This window comes from Phascolarctos cinereus, unplaced genomic scaffold (assembly GCF_003287225.1).
Source record: "Phascolarctos cinereus isolate Bilbo 61053 unplaced genomic scaffold, phaCin_HiC Scaffold_726;HRSCAF=1367, whole genome shotgun sequence".
Classification (NCBI taxonomy): Eukaryota; Metazoa; Chordata; class Mammalia; order Diprotodontia; family Phascolarctidae; genus Phascolarctos; species Phascolarctos cinereus.
In genome coordinates, this window is record NW_027556098.1 from 290,770,010 (window position 1) to 290,792,393 (window position 22,384).

The following is a 22,384-nucleotide window of genomic DNA, read 5'->3' on the forward strand; positions in this document are numbered from 1 at the left end:
TTGTTGTTCCTGGGAGTTTTCATTTTGGGTTCTCTTTCGGGCGGCGATTAGTGGATTCTGTCAATTTCTCTTTTGCCCTCTGGTTCTACTATATCAGGGCAGTTTTCTTTGATAATTTCTTGAAAGATGATGTCTAGGCTCTTTTTTGATCATGGCTTTCAGATAGTCCATTAATTCTAATATTTTCTCACCTGGATCTATTATCAAGGTCAGTTTTTTTTAATGAAAAATTTTACGTTTTCTTTTGTCTTTTTACTTTTTTGATTTTGTTTTATTGTATCTTGATGTCTTATAGAGTTACTAATTTCCACTCGTTTAATTCTACTTTTTAAGGAATTATTTTCTTCAGTGAGCTTTTGTACTTACTTCATTTTCCATTTGGCCAATTGTATTTTTTAAGGAGTTATTTTCCTCAATAAATTTTTATATATCTTTTCTCATGCTATTCACTCTTTCTTTTCATGATTCTTTTTCAGTACTCTCATTTCTTTTCCCAATTTTTCTTCTGCTTCTCTAATTTGCTTTTTTAAATCCTTTTAAGCTCTTCCAAGAATTCTTTTTGGGCCTGAGACCAAATTGTATATGTATGTATATTTTTTTGGGGGGGGGGGTTGGGCAATGGTGGTTAAGTAACTTGTCCATGGTCACACAGCTACTAAGTGTTATGTGTCTGAAGCCAGATTTGAATTCATATCCTCTTGACTCCAGGACCAGTGCTCTATCCACTGCAAATTATATTTTTCTTTGAGACTTCACATCTAGCCATTTTGACACTATTGTCTTCTTTTAAGTTTATGCCTTGCTCTTCCCCATCACTATAGTAATTTTCTATAGTAAAGATCTTTCTGTTTTTTGCTCATTTTTTCTGCCCTTTTTTGTGACTTGGTGTTTTCATGTGAGAATTGGGCTCTGGTCTTGCACTGTCCCAAGCTTTTTGCTGTGTGGTACTTCTGGTTTTCAGTGGGCTTCAGGGCTTAGCTGCTTGCTTTCTCAGGCTTCCTTTCTGGGGGGTGGGGCCTCCCCATGGGCCTCCAGCTCTGGGTGTGAGGTTTAGCTACAGACCTGTTCCTGGGGTGGGGCCCTGCTCCTGGGTTGCTATGGAAACAGGATCTCTCTGCTGGCTCCGCCCAGGAGCAGAATCTCACTGTTGGCCACCCTCAGGGTAGGGCTTCACTACTAGTCAACAGTGACGTCAAGGCCTTGCTGGTAGCCTGTACTGGGGGTGGGGTCACTGGGGCAGAGCCTTGCTTCCCAGCACAGACTGATCATTTGCCTAGGGGGCTGCTGATTTGCAGGAGAGCAGGGCCTTGCTGGTACATTGCCCCAGGCTGGGAGCCCTGCTGCAGGCCCCCTGCTATGAGGCTGGCTGCTATTGCTGCTGCTGCAACCACTGCTGCTCTTGGACCTGGCTCCCCTTCCATCTCAGTAAGGCACACCTTTCCTCCTGTGCTGGTAAGCTGCCTCCCTGCTCCTAGATAAATTCTGAAGCAGTTTTCTAGTTGTTTGGAGGGGTATTTGGGAAGGCTTCAGAGAGTTCCTTACTCACTCCACCATCTTGGCAGCAGAAGTGCAATAATTGCCTTTCCATATAATTAATTTCCTTTGTAATCCTATTCAATTAATATCATGCATTTAAAAATAGTCTTCTGGGAAGGGATGGAAAGGCTTTACCAGATTGCCAAAGGGATTGATGACACACACAGAAAGGTTAAGAATCCATGATCTAATGAAACTTTTGCTGTTCCATCACTTGGCTTCAAACAAAAGATCAGGGCCTTGAGACAGTGATTCTTAGGAGCTAACTTTGTGGCAAGGAGCCAAGCCCTAATGTTAGAAATATCACAATACCTATATGTTGTTATAATATACCTAAGAGTTATATTCACTGGGAAACTAGTCCCTTCCATCCCATTCTATTCAGAGTTAAAAGAAGGCATGGAGATGAAGTTTCTGGAAGGATAAAAAAAAGGAAATAATTTTGATTTTTTTTTCCTTTTAAATGGTTGAAGTTATTTAGTATTGAACTCCTCTTCTTATTAACTAGCTTCCTTCAAGACTCAATTTTCTCCTTCTGCATGAGGCCCTTTCCAGTTCCCGCAGATGCTATTATCTCTCTCTATATTACTTCCCATCTACTCTGCATATAGCTCATATATACCTAGTACATTGTATACACATATTGTCTCTCATATTAGAATGCGAAATTCTTCAAAGCAGAGGTTCTTTTTTGCCTTTCTTTGTGTCCCAAGAGCTTAGTACAGTTCCTGGCTTATAGTAAGCACTTAAATGCTTCTTGAGTGACCGACTAGTTGACTGACATATGAATATTATGAAAGAATGCAAATGCATGAGTTTTCATTTGTCATTTATGAAGCACATTGAAATTTGGGGTAGAAAGAGCCTTCATAAATTGCTCTTAAACTTGACCATTTGGGAAAGTCAGCATTTTCCCTTTGTATAACCTTTTCCAAAATTGATTCAATTTTTTTAATTGTTTCTTAACTTCTCCATAAATTCAGGAAACTTCTCCCATGGTGACCCTTATTATTGTGGTTAAATTACTTTCAGTGTTTAACAATCCCACCGAGTTTCAGTTTAAATTGTTGTTCCAGATAAGTAGCTGATGGCAAAAGATTTTTTAACCCAAAAAAGGAACCCATATAAAGAAGGAAGCTGGAAATGTGAAGGTTGTTAGGAGAAATTTCACTGGCTTAAATGTGATATTATGCTTCAATCTCAAGCAGCAGCAACTGTTTGAGAAATGGAAAGTCTGTGAGAGAAAAGAAGAATCACCCGCTTTCCAACAGGAAAAAATGCTATCGTGACATTATGCTTCTTTAACACAACAATTAAGAATGGAAAGTCGTTGGGATAATGAAAAGTAACGAAATTATACAGGGCTGTAAAAATACCCAAAATGTTTATAACATTTCTTAGTTTCCATGGCATTTGAGGAAATGGGAGCTAAGAATAGAGCAATTCAAATAGCAAATAAGCTTTGCTTTCATTAATTGAGAACTGATACTTGAATCAATCAGTCAGTCAAGGAGTGAATAAATGAATGAATGAATGAATCTTACTCCAAGAATGTTAAAGTTTCTGGATGCAAAAGAAATCATATAGGGGTTTTTCATTAAGTAGAAAGGAAAATCCTCCAAAACTTTGGACTCTTAAGAAGAAGAATGATTTATGAAAAGAAATTTCTAACCAAAGATTGTAGAGATCAAGTGTAGATTAAGTGGTGATTGATAATAGCTACAAAATACCAGGAAAGAAAAAGAAATATCAGGAAAGGTACCAAACTATGTCTAGGTTCTTATTCTGTTAAGACACTCACATTCTCTAAGACTATCAACTTTATTGTTTATTCTTATGTTTAGCCATTTCTATGCATTTTTGTTGTTGTTAAGGAAAGGTCTGGAAATTTCATACTATAGTCTGGTTCTCAGCTTAAAATATGTTTATGTTGCCAAGTTGAGCAGCTCCCACCTACAATCTCTACTGCCAAGGATGTTGAGGCTGGTGAATTAGCAATCTGTGTGAAGCTTAGCAATAATACCTAGAGCTCACCGCGAGTAGGAGGGACACCATGCTGCCTGAGGAAAAGAAAACTGATCAGGTCAGAAACTGAGCAGGTCAAAGATCCCATGCCAGTCAGAGTAGAATCATTTCTATGAGAGGACCATGCATTTTCAGCCCTGATGAGACAGTGTTTCAAACTGTATTTATATATGAATATGTGTACATTTTGTTTCAGAGCACATGACCATCACTACCAGCCAATGACAATATACCTTAATTATAATCAAGTACCTTAGAAGAAATTAATAGTTTAGCATCCTGGATTTACAAACTTACATCTACAAAGTGATGATAATAGAATCTTGCAGATTAATTATTAATTTGTTAATAAATTTGAAAAGAATCTAGACATGAGACCTAGAAATTGTAAAAGAAAGGGGATAGAGAAACATATGAGGAAGAGCAAAATGAATTGAACAAGCAGCATTCAGAAAGAAGAATGACACAGAAGTTTTCTCCACCTATCTTTTCCTTTCTAAAAGAGGACATCTCAGTGTACTATTAAAGACCAAAAATGAAAGTCTCAAAAACCAGTAGGATGCTGTAGCTAAAGGGATCCTATAGGCATCCTATTGTGTGACCAGTACATGTAAGTGTTCCAGACTTGCTGGTTGTACAAGAGAAGCTCATTGTGGACAATCAGTCAAAACAGTCTTTTCTAAACTTCAAGTTTTCAGAAGCACCTTTGATGCTATAGCTCCTAAAGCCAAAAACACCACAAAAGAAAAGTATAAAGGAAAATGATTATCAATGAACACAAAAAGAGATAGCATAACTGCTGAGAGGGAAAGTGAAAATGAAGTGTAAATGTAAGAAAGCAAGCATCTGTTAGAAGTAACCGTTTCATTAAAAGTTCACTAAATCATGCAGGTTTTCCATCAGGAACTGCAAGCTGTGGGCTGAGATTGAGTATAATGGGCTCCCTCATGAATTCTTCTCATTACTCGTCTTGAAAGATCGGTAAATCTACTGAGAGGGTAATTTAGGTTTAGTCTCCAAGATCAAATCATTTTCTTTTTAATCTCTCCTATTTAGAATTGTCCATATATGTGATGCATATATAAAGCCCAAACAAAGGGATCTATTAAAAATGAGCTTATTCCAGCTCCTTGAATATTCTTGGCTCCCAATACATGCTCAGTACTTTAAAAAATATGGCCATTGGTTTTATGTCAGTGATAGGCAGTGATGGAGATGCAGCCTGTTTATAGAGGGATTGCAAGCTATTAAGTAGAAGAGTCAAGTAAAGGACAGGCTAGAGAAGACCTTATTTGCCTTTATCTGCTGACTTCTGTGAATCTTTTTCTCAAAACTAATGGAATTTCCTCATCATCATATAAAAAGTTCACCTCTCACTACAGTGCCACAGCAAAGCAGCATAGTATGTGATCTTTGACCAAGAAAGGAAAAATAAAAGATATTTGAAGAAATTAGAAAAATGTATCAGGTCAAGAGAGGAGGAAAGGAGAAGGCAGAAAAATGAAATAATCATTTCAGAACAGGAGTATGAAAATGAAAGATTTTTGATGCTTGCCAATATGGTGTGCTGTGCAAAAAGCCATCAATGAGTATAGGTTTGTTCCTTGAAATATTTGAAATTATCTTTCCCAGTTTATTTTCAAATACATTTTATTGATTTATTTTGTTTTGGGGTAAACAAAAGGTCATGTCTTCCCTATCCCCAAGAAATTATATTATATCATAGTATAAATAAAATTTTCAAAAGGCCAAACATAAAAAGAAAAAGAGGGGGAAAATCGGCAAGATGGATCAATGTCTCACAAAAGTGGGAAAAAATGTGCCATGTACCACACTAATGGACCTCCCACCTCTAGAAAATATATGGGGTTGAGGTGTCTCTGTATGTCACTGCTTTCAAGTTATACTTATTCTTTGTAATTATGTAGTATTTACTTTTTGGTGAAGGTGAAGTTTCTTTCCATTTATGTTGTTGCAGTTATTGTGTGTATTTTTTTTTCTTGGCTCTGATTACCTCATTCTATATCAGTTTGTGTAGATCTTTCCATGCTTCCTGGTATTCATCACATTCATCATTTCATAAAAGTACAGTAATATTCCATTATATTAATGTATCATGTTCAACTACTTCCCCAATCAATGGGTATCAATTTTGTTTTCCAATTCTTTGCCATCAGAAAAAAATATTGGAATGAATATTTTGGTGTATATGGAGACTTGCTTCTTATCAATAGCTTTCTTAGGATATAAACCTAGTAATGGAATCTCTAGGTCAAAGGGTATGAACTTTGGGTGGGGAACCTATGCCCTTCTAGGTCCTTGGGTATAGCCTTTTGACTGAGTCCAAGTTTTACAGAACAAATCTTTTTATTAGGGGGATTTGTTCTGTGAATTTTGGATTCAGATTTTCTCATAGCCAATACAACATTGACTATTCCCATATTTTGTCATCTTTGCCAATTTTGCAGCATATGAAGTTAAAAAAAACCCTCAGGATTGTTTTGATTTGCATTTCTCTTGTTATTAGTGATTTGGAGCATTCTTTCATATTGTTGTAAACAGTTTGCAGTTCTTTTGAGAACTATTTGATTTTTAGTGATATCTGTGTGTTAATTGTTCATATATCTTTAGATACCACTTTTCAAAGAAATTTAATACAAAGACCTTTTTTCCCTTTGACACTTCCATTCCTGTCTTATGTGCATTAATTTTGTTTGTGAGGAAGCTTTTCTGTTTCATGTAACCTTTATCTTTTGTAATTGCCCCCTAATCCTTGTTTGGTAAAGAAAATATTTCCTACCCTTAGCTGTGGAAGGTTTTTCTTCCCATTTTTAACGGTATAGTATTTTATATTAATTAAGGTCATGTATTCATTTAAAATATATGGTAGAATATGGCATGAGGTATTGATCTAAGCCTAATTTCTGTCAGACCGTTTTCCAGTTATCCAGTGTATTTCCAGTGTATAAATTTCAAATTTAGGATTTGATGTACCACTCAAACATTTGATCTCTTAAAATTTTTCCTAGTGATTTCAAAAATCTTATCTTTTGTTATGAAAGAACATACGATAGCCTAAACATCTTTATTAGCTAGAATATTTCTTTTTCTTGGATGTTATAATGGTTCTTATAATTTATACTTTGTGTACTGGCCTAAGTGTGTGTGAACATGAGTGGAAGTTTGTGGGAGTAGGGTTTTGTGCAACTTTTGAGGAAGGTCAGGAGGGAAGTTCATCCAAAGAGCAAATCTTGAAATTTCCCTTTTTGTATATGTGGTTTATTTGTTTTTTAAACACTGTTTGCTCATAGACTTTGAAGAGCATTCTAAATTCATCATATAATTAGATAACTTGAGATTTGCCGTGGGCTGTGAAGACATAATTAATTATATGTCATTAAATTATTTTCTTATAAATCAGTTTTCTTTTTTAAATTTTTAAATTTAAATCATGTTTTATATTATATATATATATATAATTACTCCTGATGCCCCTTGATCTCCATGCTCTCAGCAGGCCTCCAAACTGCACACATTATTGCCTCATTGTGATGTGGATTTTAATATATGACTTTTATATATAATTTATCTGTGCTTTTTTCAGTTGAGTGGCAAGGCCATTTATATAAAATAGGATTGATTCTGAAATGTAATAGCAGAGAAAGAATTGAGAATAAAAATCTAGGTTACATTTGGAACATTACTGAAGTACCTTCAGTTATGTCATATAAAGGCTATTCTTGGTCTCAGTTTATTCATCTGTGAGATAGGAAAATTGGTCAAGATGACTTCTTATCCTCCTTCCTCCCCCTCCTCCCCCTTCCCCTCCCCCTCCTCCTCCATCACACAGCTAGTAAGTATCTGAGGACAGACTTGAATTTAGGTCCTTCTCACTCCAGGGCCAGTGCTCTATCCACTGTGCCACTTAGCTGCCCTGGACAAGATAATTTCTAAGTCCCTTTCTAGCTCTAAAATTCTATGGTTCTATGAAGAAGCAAGGAAGCAAATAAGTAAGGCACTTATGCCTGGTGCAGTGAACAAAGCCCTGAGTTGGTAGTTTGAGGACCCAGTTTCAAGTCCCACCTTTAATACAAGGTTGCCTTATGACTTGTAACAGGCTGTTTAACTTTCATGGTCCTCGTGTTTAAAATGCAAGAGATTAGAACTGATGGCCTCTAAAGATTCCCACAGCTCTAGATGTATATGTGATTCTGCAATTCTGTGACATATTGAGGCACTCTTCCACTTCCTAAGGGTCTCTTTACCTGGCTCTTCTATTGCTCATAGAGCTTTCATTATACCACCAGGAGCTACCTTAGCAACTGTGAAATAGTTCACCAGATTATACATACTTCAGCTGACAGAAAACATTGAACATATTAGCAAACATTTCTGAATTACTGATGTTTTGATAACAAATAAATAAAGATCCCTCTTATCAGGGAAGATTTACATCTTCCCAATTGATAAAGTCTCAATAGTGTAGACAGCCTGGGTCCTCTGGCATTTGTTCACCTTGCCGTACTATGATCAGTCCATTCCTGCTTTGTGAATATTTACACCAAATTTATTGTCAGCTATTGTAGCTGCATAACTCTTCTAATGACATTGAAGTAAACCTAACAAGATAGACCAGTCATATCTTTTTGACACAATAGCCACTGAATAATAGAATTCCAGAGGTATAATGGAATAGAGAAGGCATACAGTGCCCCCTCCATTTTACATGGGGAAAAACTAAAATTTGACCAAGTTTTACTTATTTTATTAACTTTACTAACTTTACTAACTAACTAGTAAGTGACAGAGACTAGACTTATTTCTTGATTCTCATTCTAGTGATCTTCCCACAACATTTTGCCTTCCACTAACATCTATAAACCTTGTCCCTCTATTCTTCTTAGAATATGTTTAATTTGATCCTCCAGTAGCTTTTAGATTCTAGTCCTTGAGCCATGTACAAAATGGATATGAAGAATTTGTGCAATCTAAAACTTTAACTTTGGATATAAATGTGATGTAAACAAATAGTAAAAAACAAAAAAGCATGAAACCTGAAAATATAAGACACTACCCAATAGTCATCAGGGAACGTATCAGACTCTGAACCATATTGGACATCCAAAAACATGGCTTCCAATTGTAGTATAGTAGGCACTGAATATACTGGTTAAATTAATTAGATGTACCATTGAGCTGTCTATGATATCAAATGAAACACATTTGTTATTAATAGCTAATTTCCTCATGTGGTATAAATTGGGCCTTAATCAACTAAGAAACGAAGATCTTGAAGCATATAGATTTGAACTCTTGATTTAAAACTTTGAGTTATGTTTATAAATGTGTGTTGTTTGTTTCTGTCATTAATATAATCAAAACTTTTAATAATAGTCACAAAAAAATGTAAAAAAATGACCTTGAGATGTACAAAGTGATTTTCTTTAAGGTAAACATGAAAGCAAAAAAAAAATTCCTAAAGTTTAAAGGTGTATGAGTCTGGACCTGTGGCCTTAAAATATAAAGTTGTGTGAGACCTATAAGTACTCTGCCTTTTGAAGATATGGAAGTAGTAGACAGTAGAGGACAACTAGATGAGGCTCATAAAATGCTCTGTTATAGTCTTGTATAACAGTTTCTCCCAAGGCTATTAGGAATGGAATATGTACGGTGGGCAAAAAGTATACACTCTGAAATATTTGTTATGACATTTTTATGTATTTTTCACCATATATCCATTTCTTAAAATATGTAGACCAGAGATTCTTAAGTTTTTTATGTCATGTAACCCTTTGGCTGTCTAGAAAAGTGTAAGGACCCCTTCTCAGAATGAGGATTTTACATGTATAAAATAAAATATATTAGATATAAAGGAAATCAATTATATTGTAATACAGTTATCCAAATATTTTTTAAAAGCTCACAGACTTCAAGTTAAGGCTATACCTTAACAATGGTTACACGAAGGATTCTTTTAAGTCCTTGTGAAATAACTTATTCTGAATACGGTAATAAGAAAACAAAGTCCCATCATGCTTCCAGACAAAATTAAAAAAATACTGATACAACCTCATAATGAAGCATTTCCAGATTAGGAATATTCTAGATATGGTTCAGAAATTATTACCTCAAAGAAGCCATACACAGAGAGACCCACAAGTAGCTTCTGGTGATTTCCCAGAAAACAATGTATTCACATTATCTACAACATAAGAAAGTGCTCCTAACAGCTAGCGCCATTGTCAGAATTTTCATGATATCAACCTGTATAAGAGTAAAGAAAGAACCAAAATTAAAATTGTTGCAAAATGTCCAGTAAACTATGTTCCAAGAACAAGCAAAGTTTTAAAATGTAATGTTTTATCATTGTATGTGTGTGTGTGTGTGTGTGTGTGTGTGTGTGTGTGTGTGTGTTTCAAACCTCTGATTTTATCTATGTGAGCAATCCACAGTATGGAAACCCCTTCGACCCATGCAGATCTTCAGTTAGGTTGCAACTTATCTAGTCTTAGAAAGTTACCAAGGGCACTGAGGCGTCAAGTACTTTGCTCATGTCCACATTGCCAAGTATGTGTCAGAGGCAGGACTTCTGACTCCACTCTCCACTAGGCCACCTTTACAATGGAATCATAAAATTATAGAAGTTTAGAGTTAGAAGAAACCTCAGAAACCAGCCAGTGCAAGCTCTTACCCATTGTGAGAATCCCATCTATAGTATTCCACAGACAATAGCAAGCTGCCCTTCAGACTCCTCTTGACCCACATAACCATCATGTGGCTTAATTTGGAGCCCAAACAACTGATTTTGGCCTCTTTCAATTTATTATGTCACACCTTAAACCTTTGTTCATGTGCTCAGATATTATTAATTAACAGAAATGTGGGTAATCTTTAAAGTAATCATTGCCAATAGCAGAGATCCATGCAAGAGATACCTACAGTCATTCCACTCACTTGTCCTTTGTATCATGGAAGCTTTAAAGAGTATTTAAGTTTTGCAATATCATTACCTGAAACAAATGTTCATCCAGTTGTTATAAATAGCTGATCTTCACATATGCATCATAATAAAGGAAATCATTTCTTCTCTGAGACAGCAGGAGATAAAATCAAATAACAAATGGTTTGTTTGCACCATTCATTCTACAATGTAAGATTATCACAGATCCTATGAACTGATAAATCTAAAAGGTATTTTCCTTGATGCCTATTTATCATCATAACTGCAGTTGTTCTGATTATGTTCTAATCATGCTCCAACCAAGAATAGGCTGTTTTGAGCTTTCTGTGCATTCTGTAACTTACAACACTGATTAAAAAAGATTGGTGCTAATCTTAACACCTCGGTCTTGATTGCTCTGAAAAGAATTCCTCTTTTTGCTAAGGAATGTGCTTAAGGAGACTAGAAAACAACAACTCAGGTCTTTTCTGAGACTGTTTCCCATGAGCCAGTCTGAGGAGTTACTGTAGCCAGCCAATATGAGGATTTCTTTTCTGTCTTCTTACTTTCATAGGAGCTGTTTTGCCCATTAAGAGTATGTTCATTCTTAAAACAAAAATGGGACAATCCATGAGTAAGAAAGCTGCATTTTATTATTCATTGATCACTTTTTCTGCAATTTTGAAACCTATGATAAATTTGAACGTACATATCAAATATATTTCCTAAAAGGGCTTTCTTTGGCTGTTAAATCTTTAAATGCAGCATAAACATGTCTATGTCTTTTATCCCCAATTAATAATTGCTTTAAAATAATTAACATGCTTTCCTTAGAGTGGACATGTTTGAATTTTGAATTGTCGTTATAAAAATTGTAAAGTCCTAAGATGGGTACTTTGACTAAATATGCAAAGTTCCCTCCCCACTCCCCTTAAAAGCCACCTTGAACCAGGCAGGTTTGCAACATTTTAAACTGGCACTTCATCCCTCTTTCAGCAAGCATCCTCTGCAGATTTAATGATCAGGAACATCCTTCTGATGCATGCTGGGAGATATGGCTGCAGGGTACAGACCACAGCCGACAGTGTGTCAGATGAGGCAGATCTTCTTGTTAGGGGTGAGTATGTTCATAGTGCAGTCTGAAGGCATGATCACCATAAATTATCATACAAAGGAGATTAAATGCATGTACTTTGAGCACATCAGTACTGTGCATTATACTTCCAGTTTTACAATACATGTCTTTTTTTGTTTAACCTTTGTCTCTGAAAGAACCTAAATGGTAAATTGGGTCGTAGTTAATGACACAATCAACAAACCCAATGAGAAAAACCAAGGTATTTTCAGTAACAAGAAATTATAAACATCTTTATTTAGTGCAGTTTGGTGAATGGAACTGTCAACAATGCCAAACAGAATTTTAAAAATTAAACTCTTGAGTCAATAAGACATTTGGACTTTGTAAGTAAAATTTTTAAAACTGTTACAGCAAGTATACATATTGTTTCAGTAACTCTTAGATCCTGTTTTTGTGAAAGAAAAAAAAGAGAACTTCATGTATAACATAACATTTAGGCCTATTAACTAACAGGGGCCTAAAATATCTGAAGATGTTAACATAAAGACTATCTGTGAATAAATAGTGGCTAAAACTCACTGTTTTATTGAAATCACAGATCCAAACATATATATTTTAATCTTCCATATTTTGCTTCTTGAATATCATTGTGTATTGCATGTCATGATCTTTATTAATTCTCTGGCCATATAGCTTTCTCATTTTATCCAATGGTAGCAAATCCTTATGTTCTGGAATAACGTCTTGTCATTTATCTATCTTGCACAGTTCCCACTAATTATAAAATCATATTTAAAATCTCAAAATTGTGGAAATACTAAAGAGAAAATACAAAATATACGAGTTTTCCAATACTAGCATTTAGCCATTTCTATTCAAGTGTTTATTGACTTCTGTTTTATGTCCATTATTGGTAAAAAAAAAATGTTTCTAAGAGAAGAAATGTTATTTCCTCATGTGGGGAGACTCATTCACTTTTTTTAGGCTAACTGTGTTTCACTTGAGCTTATGTGGAGAGTATGCATCTTTATTATTGGCCTGTTATAAACATTTAGCTTACTCAGAGTGTTCATCCCTTTCATAGAAATCTAGTTACCTAAAAGTCCACCTTTGTGCTACATTAATGAGTCTTATAAACTACCTTCCCTTTCACAGCAGTCAAGTTTATGGAACAATTGCATTTCTTCAGCTCACCTAGTCTACTTTAGATTATCTCTGTTTATTCTTTCGTACTTGGTAGTCATTTAGAATGATGCTACTTCGATTGGAGCATTTCAAAAAAAAGGAACAATGCAATTTGGACTCCCTTATTATTCTTTTTGGATATTGCAAGGGGTGAATTGAAATAGCATGCTCACATACTGCTTTGTAAGTAAAATTAAACTAAACAAGGCTTGGAACATTACTCAAGTTTGGCTGTTTCATGTTCTGCTCATCTAGCCTTTGGCTTTATGCCTAGGAAATGATAGAATACATAAATTCCAGAATTATACTTGATAGCAATTTCAAACAGGTTGCTATTGTCTGAATATTCATGTAACATTCAACTCAGGAGTTTTCACTTTGCTAGTTTGATCAAGTAGCCAATTTCCTATTATATCTTTGTATTATTCCTCTAAAATTAACATAAATGGCTAAGTAAATACTATTGTGTTGTCCAATTGGACCAAACCAGATCTAAGCACTGAGTTGACAGTTGTTCTGGTCTTCTCTCCCCTCCCCTTCACCCTGACACACACACAGTTTTAAATCAATAATTCCTAGTGACTAATAGATATTAGATGGTTGGGAGTTGTTTATTTTTATATAGAATTTTAATATAGCCTTCATATATCCCTCTCTCTTCCTTTATGCCTCCATTCACTGGTATAAAATGTCTGGTATTTATCCAGTTCCAGGCTAGAGGATCAGAGTGAAGCTTTTTAGGTTAAATCATTTATGATGCTAGCCATGATTTCAATAGCAGAGTCAAACAAAAGGTTATTTGGAAGTATGTCATATAAGAATGGGGAGAAAAAAAGGGAATTCCATTATTTGTTTATCTCTTCTGTAGGAGGTGATCACTGTATTAGATTTAAGGATTAAGGATTTCAGGAAGTGAGTGAACTATGTTAGCCCTGGGATTAAACCAGTATGGGGAAGAGAATGTTCCCATCCCTCTTATACACTATAAGTGGAGATTTAGGAAATCTACATATTTCCGTATAAGAAATTCTATTTCTCCTGATCTCATCAAAGCCACTCAAAAGTTTGATTCTGCAGACCTCTAAATCTAGTAGTGCCTATGTAGACACCAACAATTTCTGCATGGTGCCTCTGATACATTAAGGACTATCTGCAATACTTATTTCCACTGTGACTAGGGCTATATGTTGTCCGTGAATATCAGCAGTGTTATTCGCCTCTAATCTACTATTATCATCTTCCAAAAATGGAATTTCCCCATAAATAATCATCTGAAGCATAAAAATCACTTGTTTTAAGCACTTAATATTCAGTGAAGCAGTATTATGATGGCATTATGCATAATTTGGAAAACCATAATAGAAGTAATGAATATGCTAGAGGAAATTATTCTGGTATGGTATAAAATGAAAAGGCGACACACCTGAACAACTGTCCACAATTTTAGAGACTTCTTCTAGTATGATATAACACTACAGAAGGTATGCATAGATGATACCATGGGGAACTCTTTTAAAATCAATAGAATTATAGTGCTTTATTGGGGAGGTATAGGGAGATAAAGAGGGGACAGAGAGAGGAAGAGAGAGAGGAAGAGGGGGTGGAGAGAGAGAGACATTGAATGTCACTGATGAGGATGTTTCATTGAAAAGAACTAAGACTCTTGGACAATTTAAAAAGAACTGTCACAATAAAAAGAACCTAAGAAGAGAAATATAAATTATTTTCTCGTATAATAATATAAATAATATGATTCTCAGATCACATAGAAAGATAATTTTATACTCAGGACATAAATACTGCTGAGGAAAGTAATGTATGGCTTTCAGGATCAAAATGAGTTAAATTTAAACAGTTAAAGAAAGGTTTAGGCAGAAGGTTCAGCTACCATCACATCCAGGGGAAGCTCCCAAAACTTTAAATTTTCATGATCTTCATTACTCTTGCTATTCTGCTTTGAAGTAGTTTTCAAAAGGGCACAGCTTGTGGGGTAATCTCTGTATTTTGGTGGTGAAGGTCTATTATGACTTGCTCTCAGAAAAAAAAATACCTTCTTAGTTCTTCTAGACATGTGTTCTCTGTGCCCTAAAGTTGGGTGAGAACTCCATTCATGTGAATATGCCTTCCTGGAATGCCTAAGAATTCACTGAGGCAATGAAGGTCAATTCAAGACAAACCTTTAACCCACCCTCCCTCAGCTTCTTCCTTGCAATGTACAAATCAAATGCTGCTTTTCAAACCAATTTATCTTTCTCCTCTCAAACTCTCACAGCCTATTTCTCCCTTTTAAAAATAAGTCCATTGAAATTTCATTTACTTTCCTTTCTTCACCTGATTTCTTTTGTCCAATAAGAGGCTGATGGTATGAACCTTGAACTCAAAAGAGAGTCTAGGAATGGGTATGTGAATCTAGGAGTCATCTACAAAGAGATGACAGTTGAAGCCAAGGAAACTGATGAAATCACAAACAGAGAGAATATAGAAAGACAGGTGGGTTCAGGAGAGCAACTTGTGATTCACCTGTCAGACAGTGGGCCATTGATGATGATCCAGTACAGAAGACAGAATGAGCAGGCAGACATGAAAGAGGAGTTTCATGAAAACCCAGAGAGGAGAGAATATCTGGGAGAAAAGGGTGGTCAACAGTATTAAATGCTGTAGAGATGTCAAGAAGGATGAGGACTGACAAAAAGGCCATTTTATTAAGTTACATACTATAAGGAAAATCTGTGCTAGATACTTGAGAAACAAAGACTGAGATCCCTCTCAGCTGTGATTTCATGTGATGTTTCCCCCTCGAGCTTACAGAACTGTACAACTTTGCACTGATGATCTTGTTATAACAGAAGGGAGAGTTGAAGGACTTTCTTTTCTCTGAATCCAAAAGTATAAAGCATTACTGTTCTCAGGCCCAAAGGAGGCGAATGTGGTTCAGGGAATGTTTGATAATACTTTCTGAATAATTGTGGTGAGGAGGAAGACAGCACTGATTTGTCTCAGTCTCAAATATCTCACATAAACAGTCTGTCTTTCACCTTGGAGTGAGCTATTATTTGGTTTCCTATTTACAGCACTGCACTAGTGAGACACAGAGGTCATGATAATAATAGAATTGATCCAAAAAGTTTAAATGTGACTACTTTTCAAAATTTCAAAGCACAAAAGTTCACAAAGTATTTAAAGCAACTTTTTTTATTGTTTTCCTTTTCTCACATTTGAGTATTGTGCAGTAAGTTGTTTCCGCAATTTTTGAAGGGTCTTTACATTCGATATTAGAGAACTGTACATACCTTCAGAATGATGATAGTTTCGGATTTTCCTTATCAGGAGGTTCCATTGTTAAGAATATAAACTTAGTAATGTTAAGAAGGGGAGCTGAGTTTGTCAATATGCTACAGTGTTTGGAGCCTGGGGGTAGGGAAGGAAATCTCAGTTAAGTTGAGGTGCAACGGAAATTACAATTAATTTCTCAAGTAATTTTCTTAGGTGTAATGAATAATACATTTACAAATCACTCTCATAATTGACCTTAAAGTTTTCAAAAACTATTTCTCATAACTCTGAGTCATATAGTACACTTGGTTTTGACAGCATTATATAGACAATTGAACTGAATCTCAGAATGATGGAGGGACACCTGGTGAAATGTCAAAGTCAAAAGTCCAATTTAAGTCTCTCCTACCTCTGATCCCAGTACTCTTTCCATTACAATGAATTGCCTCTGAATATTAATAAGTATTAATTAGGAAATGAATATTAATTAGAACTTAATTCACAAATAATTAATTTAAAACAAAATCTAAAGTAAGAGCAAATGTTTCTGTTCATTTGAAGTAAAAATATAAAAGGTCTTAAAATTAGGTGGAATAAAATTTTACTTCTGAAAGAAAGCATAGATTTAAAGATTTCCTTGAAGACAGGAAGACCTGGATTCAAGTCCAACTTCTGACATGTACTGGCTTTATGACTCTGGGCAAGTCATTTTAACCTCTCATTGCCGTAGGGTAACTCTTAATACATTGCAGAGAAAGTACATAAATAAAGTTACCTCACCTTTCCATATGAAGCTCCCTTTATTAGTGAAATCAGAGATCCCATCTCTGGCCCTATTTAGACAATGAGCTAACATGAAGATTCTGAGCTTGAGTTTGGTAATTACTTCTGGTTTTTTGGCTAATATCAAGTCCTTGGCTTCACTCAATCAATCATTAGTGCTATGTTAAGCCCTGGCTTCAGACAAGACTATGGATATATTGAAAACATATCACTCATGTGCCTGTCTTGGGCTTTACAAGCAAGATTGACTGAATGCAGGATAACTTTCTTTTGGCTCTTTAGCTAATTTTGAACTTTTGCGCTTTTTTTCGCTAATTACATTGCTGTCACCCCGATAGAACCTTATACAGTTTTAGAGACTAAATAGAATATCAGTTATTCTGATAACACTAATATCAAGTAAGATTTTATTTGCTACAAAGAAATATTAGTTTTCTCTGGGGCTAAACTTTTGCCTTTTTTGTAACTGCGCTGGGGGGAAGTAGAAACAAGGCTATGTCAGAGTAGAAGAGCCACGTCTCAGTGGAGTTTCAGTGACTTCTGTGTTTGGGCTGTGGTTTCATGATCCCCCCAAAAAAACTTAAAAAGTGGAGAAGACATCAGATAGGAGCCTAACTTATCTTTTTATCCACCTAATATCAAAGAACTGATTTGTCTGATTTGGGCTTGCTAATTTTAAATTTATTTAATTTAACTGATTGGTTGCTTGACTGAGCAGATCTAAAAATACAGTCAAAACAATTAAATCTGTGTGTCTGTGTGTGTTTGAATATGTGTGTATACAACATTGTGTCTGTATGCATGCAAACACAGAATTAGTATTCAGGTAAGGGGTTTGTGTTAAGGAGGTATTGATTAACATGCTGTAGATCACAAATGATTGAATGAAATATTTTTTTTTCCTTTTTCAGTTTGTCAGCTTTGGATTATATGGGTATAACCTCCATTGCTCTCAAAATTTTCTTAGCAAAAGTTTTGACTGACTTTTATCTTCTATTCAAAAAAAAATTCTAGGCATCTAAGTACTACGTTATCTATGTCCTCATAGTTATCCAGTTCAAAAAAATTACTTTTTTATACTTTCATGATTAATTTTATGCAACTAATTAATGAGAAAACACAATCTGGGGTGGGTTTTTTTTCATTATTTGAACAACGGCTTTAAATATCCACTTTTCACACTACATGGCTAGAATGAACTTATCAATGATTGATTTCTAGGGCTGACATTACAGTGAGAGAACCTGGGTTCAAATCCCACCTCTGATGCTTACACCCAGTGTGACCTTAAGCAATCATTTTACCTCTCTTGGCCTTAGTCTCCTCGTTTGTAATATGGACTAGATGATTTCTGAGGCAAGTTTCCTCCATATCTGAATCCATGACTTTATGATATTTTTTTCAGTATATTAACTGTCCACTGTCTCTCCAGGGGGGAACTATTGGATATTTTCCTTTCCTTGGTTGTCTTTCAAGATTTCAGTTGTAACTTATGGCTGTATTAACCAATCTTTTCTTAGGATAGCCAAGTACCTCATTTTTCATGATGCCGAAGAAAGAAAATTTTATACATACACATACACACATACATATATGTATATATATGCATTTGATTCATGTGTGTACTTGTGTGTTATCACGGTAGTATTGAGGTTTCATAAGTGCAGTGTATAAATATCCAAGTTATTGCTGGCGTTTGACTAATGACATGGCCCATGTCCAAACAAGACAATGGAAGAATGGTAAGTTTTTAGACTCTGCTTTAAAACTTAATTTCATTTCACCCAAGGTTTGCCCACTGTCATTCTAAAACAATTATCTTGTTTATACTTACAGTACAAGACATCCCATACTTTTATTTCTTTATCATTCTTCACTGAAGCAATTCCTAAGCAGACTTGATAGAGGGAAAAAAAAACTCACCTTGCTGGGAAGAAACCACTTGTGCTTTTTTTCTATTGTTTTAAAACTGCAGATTGGCTTTTGTTCTTCTGGCAACACCTGGCAAAGGTAATGTCTCCGTTTCACTACATACTCTTTAATTTGAAATTACAAAGCCAATTAGCTCTCTAACTAGTTAGAGCAATTGAGGTGAAAGAGTCAGAAAGAACTCTTGAACACCAGATGAAGTCTGTTATTGCCAAGAATAAGAATAGATGAGCAAAACTTAGTAAAGTTGATTCTGATTTAAATAAATCTTCCTTGTATTTTCTAAAATGTGTGATTGGTGTTGTTTTATGCAAACAGGGCAGAATCCAGTTAAACAGATTTGTATTCACATTTGTAATTCTTGGAAACCTGAGATGAAATTCTATATTTTTTGGTACTTAAGGGGAAGGTAAGGGAACAAGTACTTATTAAGAGCCTACTATGTGCCAAGCACTGTGCTAAGTGATTTATAACTATTATCTCATTTGATCTTTATTATAACCCTTGAAATGGCTGCCATTGTTATCCCCATTTTGCAAATAAAGAAACAAAGGGTAAGTGACTTGCCCAGGGCCAAAAAGCTAGTATCTGGGGCTGGATTTGAATTTAGGTTTTCTGACTCCAGGTGCGATGCTCCATTTAATTTGCCACCTAGTTGTCCCTATTAAGGAATGACTGTAGCTGAAGACACTATAGGACTACAGGATTACATTTATTTTTATAATTTAGGAAAGTTTGTCAGAGTACCTAAAGATTAGAAAGAAATCAAATATATTGTCTAATTTTAGAAAGTATATGCATTAAAACAGAAAATGGTGTGGACAAGTTGGGAGGGGGAAAAAGCAGATGTAGACAGGATGAAGTAGAGTAAAGATATTCGCAGGGTTATGTACTATGGAAAGGACAACAAATTTCCATAAACTCCAGGTAGGACAGAATTATCTTTGTTTAAGGACAGGAGGAAAATAATCTATAAGACTGTACTACTGAACAAAAAAAAAAGCAGATTTTGACAGGAACAAACAAGTATTCAATTCTATGATGTGGCAAGGTATACAAAACGTTTCCTGATAGCAATCTGTTTATTTTTTCTGAGAATTAGTATGTCATCATATTCTGATTTCCCAAGGAGTATTTTACCCCATCATGGAAACACAAGTTACTATATCATAGTCATTAGTAGGCCATTCCCCCCCCAAAAAAATTGTGACTTCTCCATAAGTCTTTTTCTTCAAGCCATTATTAATCTTCAATAGGTACTAAAGGACCATATTCATGGCCCTTCTGGAGTTCTCCAGACTTCCAGAAGATTCTAGAGCCCCAAAGAAGGCAAAATATATGTGAACCATCAATTTGACTGTTTTCATATCAAGACCAAAGAAGAAACCCAACAATCAAGCAAGAGGCAATCTAGAGCACCAGATATGAAGTTAGAGGACCTGGATTTGAATCTCAGTTTTGCCACTTAATGCAGCATCTCTGTGAATCTGGGTAGCCTCTCATGGCCCCAGGCTTCTCATCTGTGAGGAGATTGGAAGGGCCCCTCCAGTTCTAAGTCTGTGATCCTATGGCAGAAACAACCCAATCACAAAAAGTCAGTTTATCCTATAAGTTCTTTAATCTTATGACAATCTACCTTTCAATGTTCCATTAAGATAGAACCATTTTGATCCCAAAATTATCAAATGACCATATTCTTTAACATATGAGGATTATAAATGGACATAATATTTCTTCTGCAGTAATTATGGTGCATAGTCTGTAATGATCTTAGATTTAGTGTTAGAAGGGATTTTAGAGGTCAAATGCATTCATTTAACAGAGAAAGAAACTGAAGGCCAAACAGGTTATTTGACTTGCTTAAAGTCTTGCAGACTGTGAGTGACAGAGCTAGAATCTAGGCCCCCTGACTTCAGATCTGATTAATGAAGTAATGAGTCATCTGAGGTACTATGGGCATTCAATTATAGAAACTATTATTTTCTTGTAACAAATTTGCTTTTTGTGGCATTGTTCTTGTGAACTAAGATGCCCTCTTGTGGCAGGGTTCTGTTCTTTACCCTGCTCCCTCCTCCAGAAATACTCTAAGTAATATTCTTGCCTTTTCTCAGAGTATTTGGGAAAATTTCTACGTATGGAGCAAAAGCTGGTAAGTTTAGGTAACAGTTTTGGCCTTATGCCATGTTGTAGAAGCTGAACAGACAATAGGGCCCAGGTGCTTCTGAGCCAAGTTTTTTTTTGGAGCATATACTTGTGTAGACAAGGCCTGAGTGAAGGCATTAGGTAGAACTGTTTATACCAGATGTCCCCAAAAGTCACTGTGGTTTTAAATAACTTAAGTAGTTTTAAATAGCTTAAAACTGCAGAAAGACTTTTGGGGACACCCTGTGCTCCAGTTGCATTTTAAATATAGAAATATTAATGATTATAACCATATTATTTACAAAAAATTTCATTCTCATGAAAATTGACACATATACATTCTTCTATGGTACTTTTCTATAATACCAGCTTAGCAAGTTGTAATACTATTAAAAAACAAAAAACACGCCTCATTTTAGGTCATTTTAAAGAATACTAATACCACAAAAGTAAAAGGAGCACCTCTGAGATTCTAGTTAAACATTTGGAAATTGTCTTTATAGAATACTTAAATCTATTATTTTATAAGTAAGATTAAACCTGAAGCTATTTCACTGATTCATTTTAAAACAACTATGAAATTATATCTTAGGGTTTTTTTTTTCCTTTTAAAATTTTTGTTGAAATGTTTTGTTGTTAAACATCAGTACAAACTAAAAATAAAAAGGAAAAAATGAAGGAACCTGGGTCCAAATCCAACCCCTGATATATAGATATAGATATAGATATAGGTATAGATATAGATATAGATATAGATATAGATATAGATATAGATATAGATATAGATAGATATAGATATAGATATAGATAGATATAAATATAGATATAGATATAGATATAGGTATAGATCTAGATCTAGATCTAGATCTAGGTATAGGTATAGGTATAGGTATAGGTATAGATATAGATATAGATATAGATATAGATATAGATATAGATATAGATATAGATATAGATATAGATATAGACATAGATCTATATCTATCTATCTATATATATATATGGATTCTGTGACCCTAGATAAGTCACTTAATGTCTTAGTGTCCCATGGAAACACTCCAAAGCTATAAATTAGAGAGATGTCAGTGGAACTGTCTTTTAGCAATGAAATAGTATGTCCAGTCTAAAAAAAAGCGAAATCATTTTGTTGTTAGATTATATTCATTTCCAAATATAGCCTTCTTCCTTACCCCGAGCTATCTCTTTTGTAACAAAGCATGAAAAGAGAAGTTAAGCAGTTCAACAAAACCAATGAACATATCAGTTGTCCCTAAGAGTATATGTGGCAACTAGGTGACATAACACATAGAGCACTGAGCTTGGAATCAGGAAAACTCATCTTCAAGACTTCAAATCTGGCCTCAGATACAAGGACAAGGTGACACAACAATCAGGATTCAAAACCAAGTTTCTCTGACTCCAAATTCAGAAAACAGAAAAAACCAAAAACACATCTAAAGGCTTTCTTCCCCTCTCCTCCACTGTTTTGCTTT

General features: G+C 35.1%; 1 protein-coding gene across 3 annotated transcripts in view; it reads left to right on the forward strand.

Annotated features, from left to right (window-relative positions):
• The window catches only part of CNTN5 (contactin 5), a 1,537,434-nt gene that overhangs the window by 1,406,753 nt on the left and 108,297 nt on the right, over positions 1-22,384 (forward strand). For all 3 annotated transcript variants that reach the window (XM_078147163.1, XM_078147162.1, XM_020996136.2), the window contains one exon: positions 11,498-11,618. In XM_078147163.1, coding sequence (XP_078003289.1) covers positions 11,498-11,618 — 121 coding nt within the window. The remainder of the gene's footprint in view (positions 1-11,497; positions 11,619-22,384) is intronic.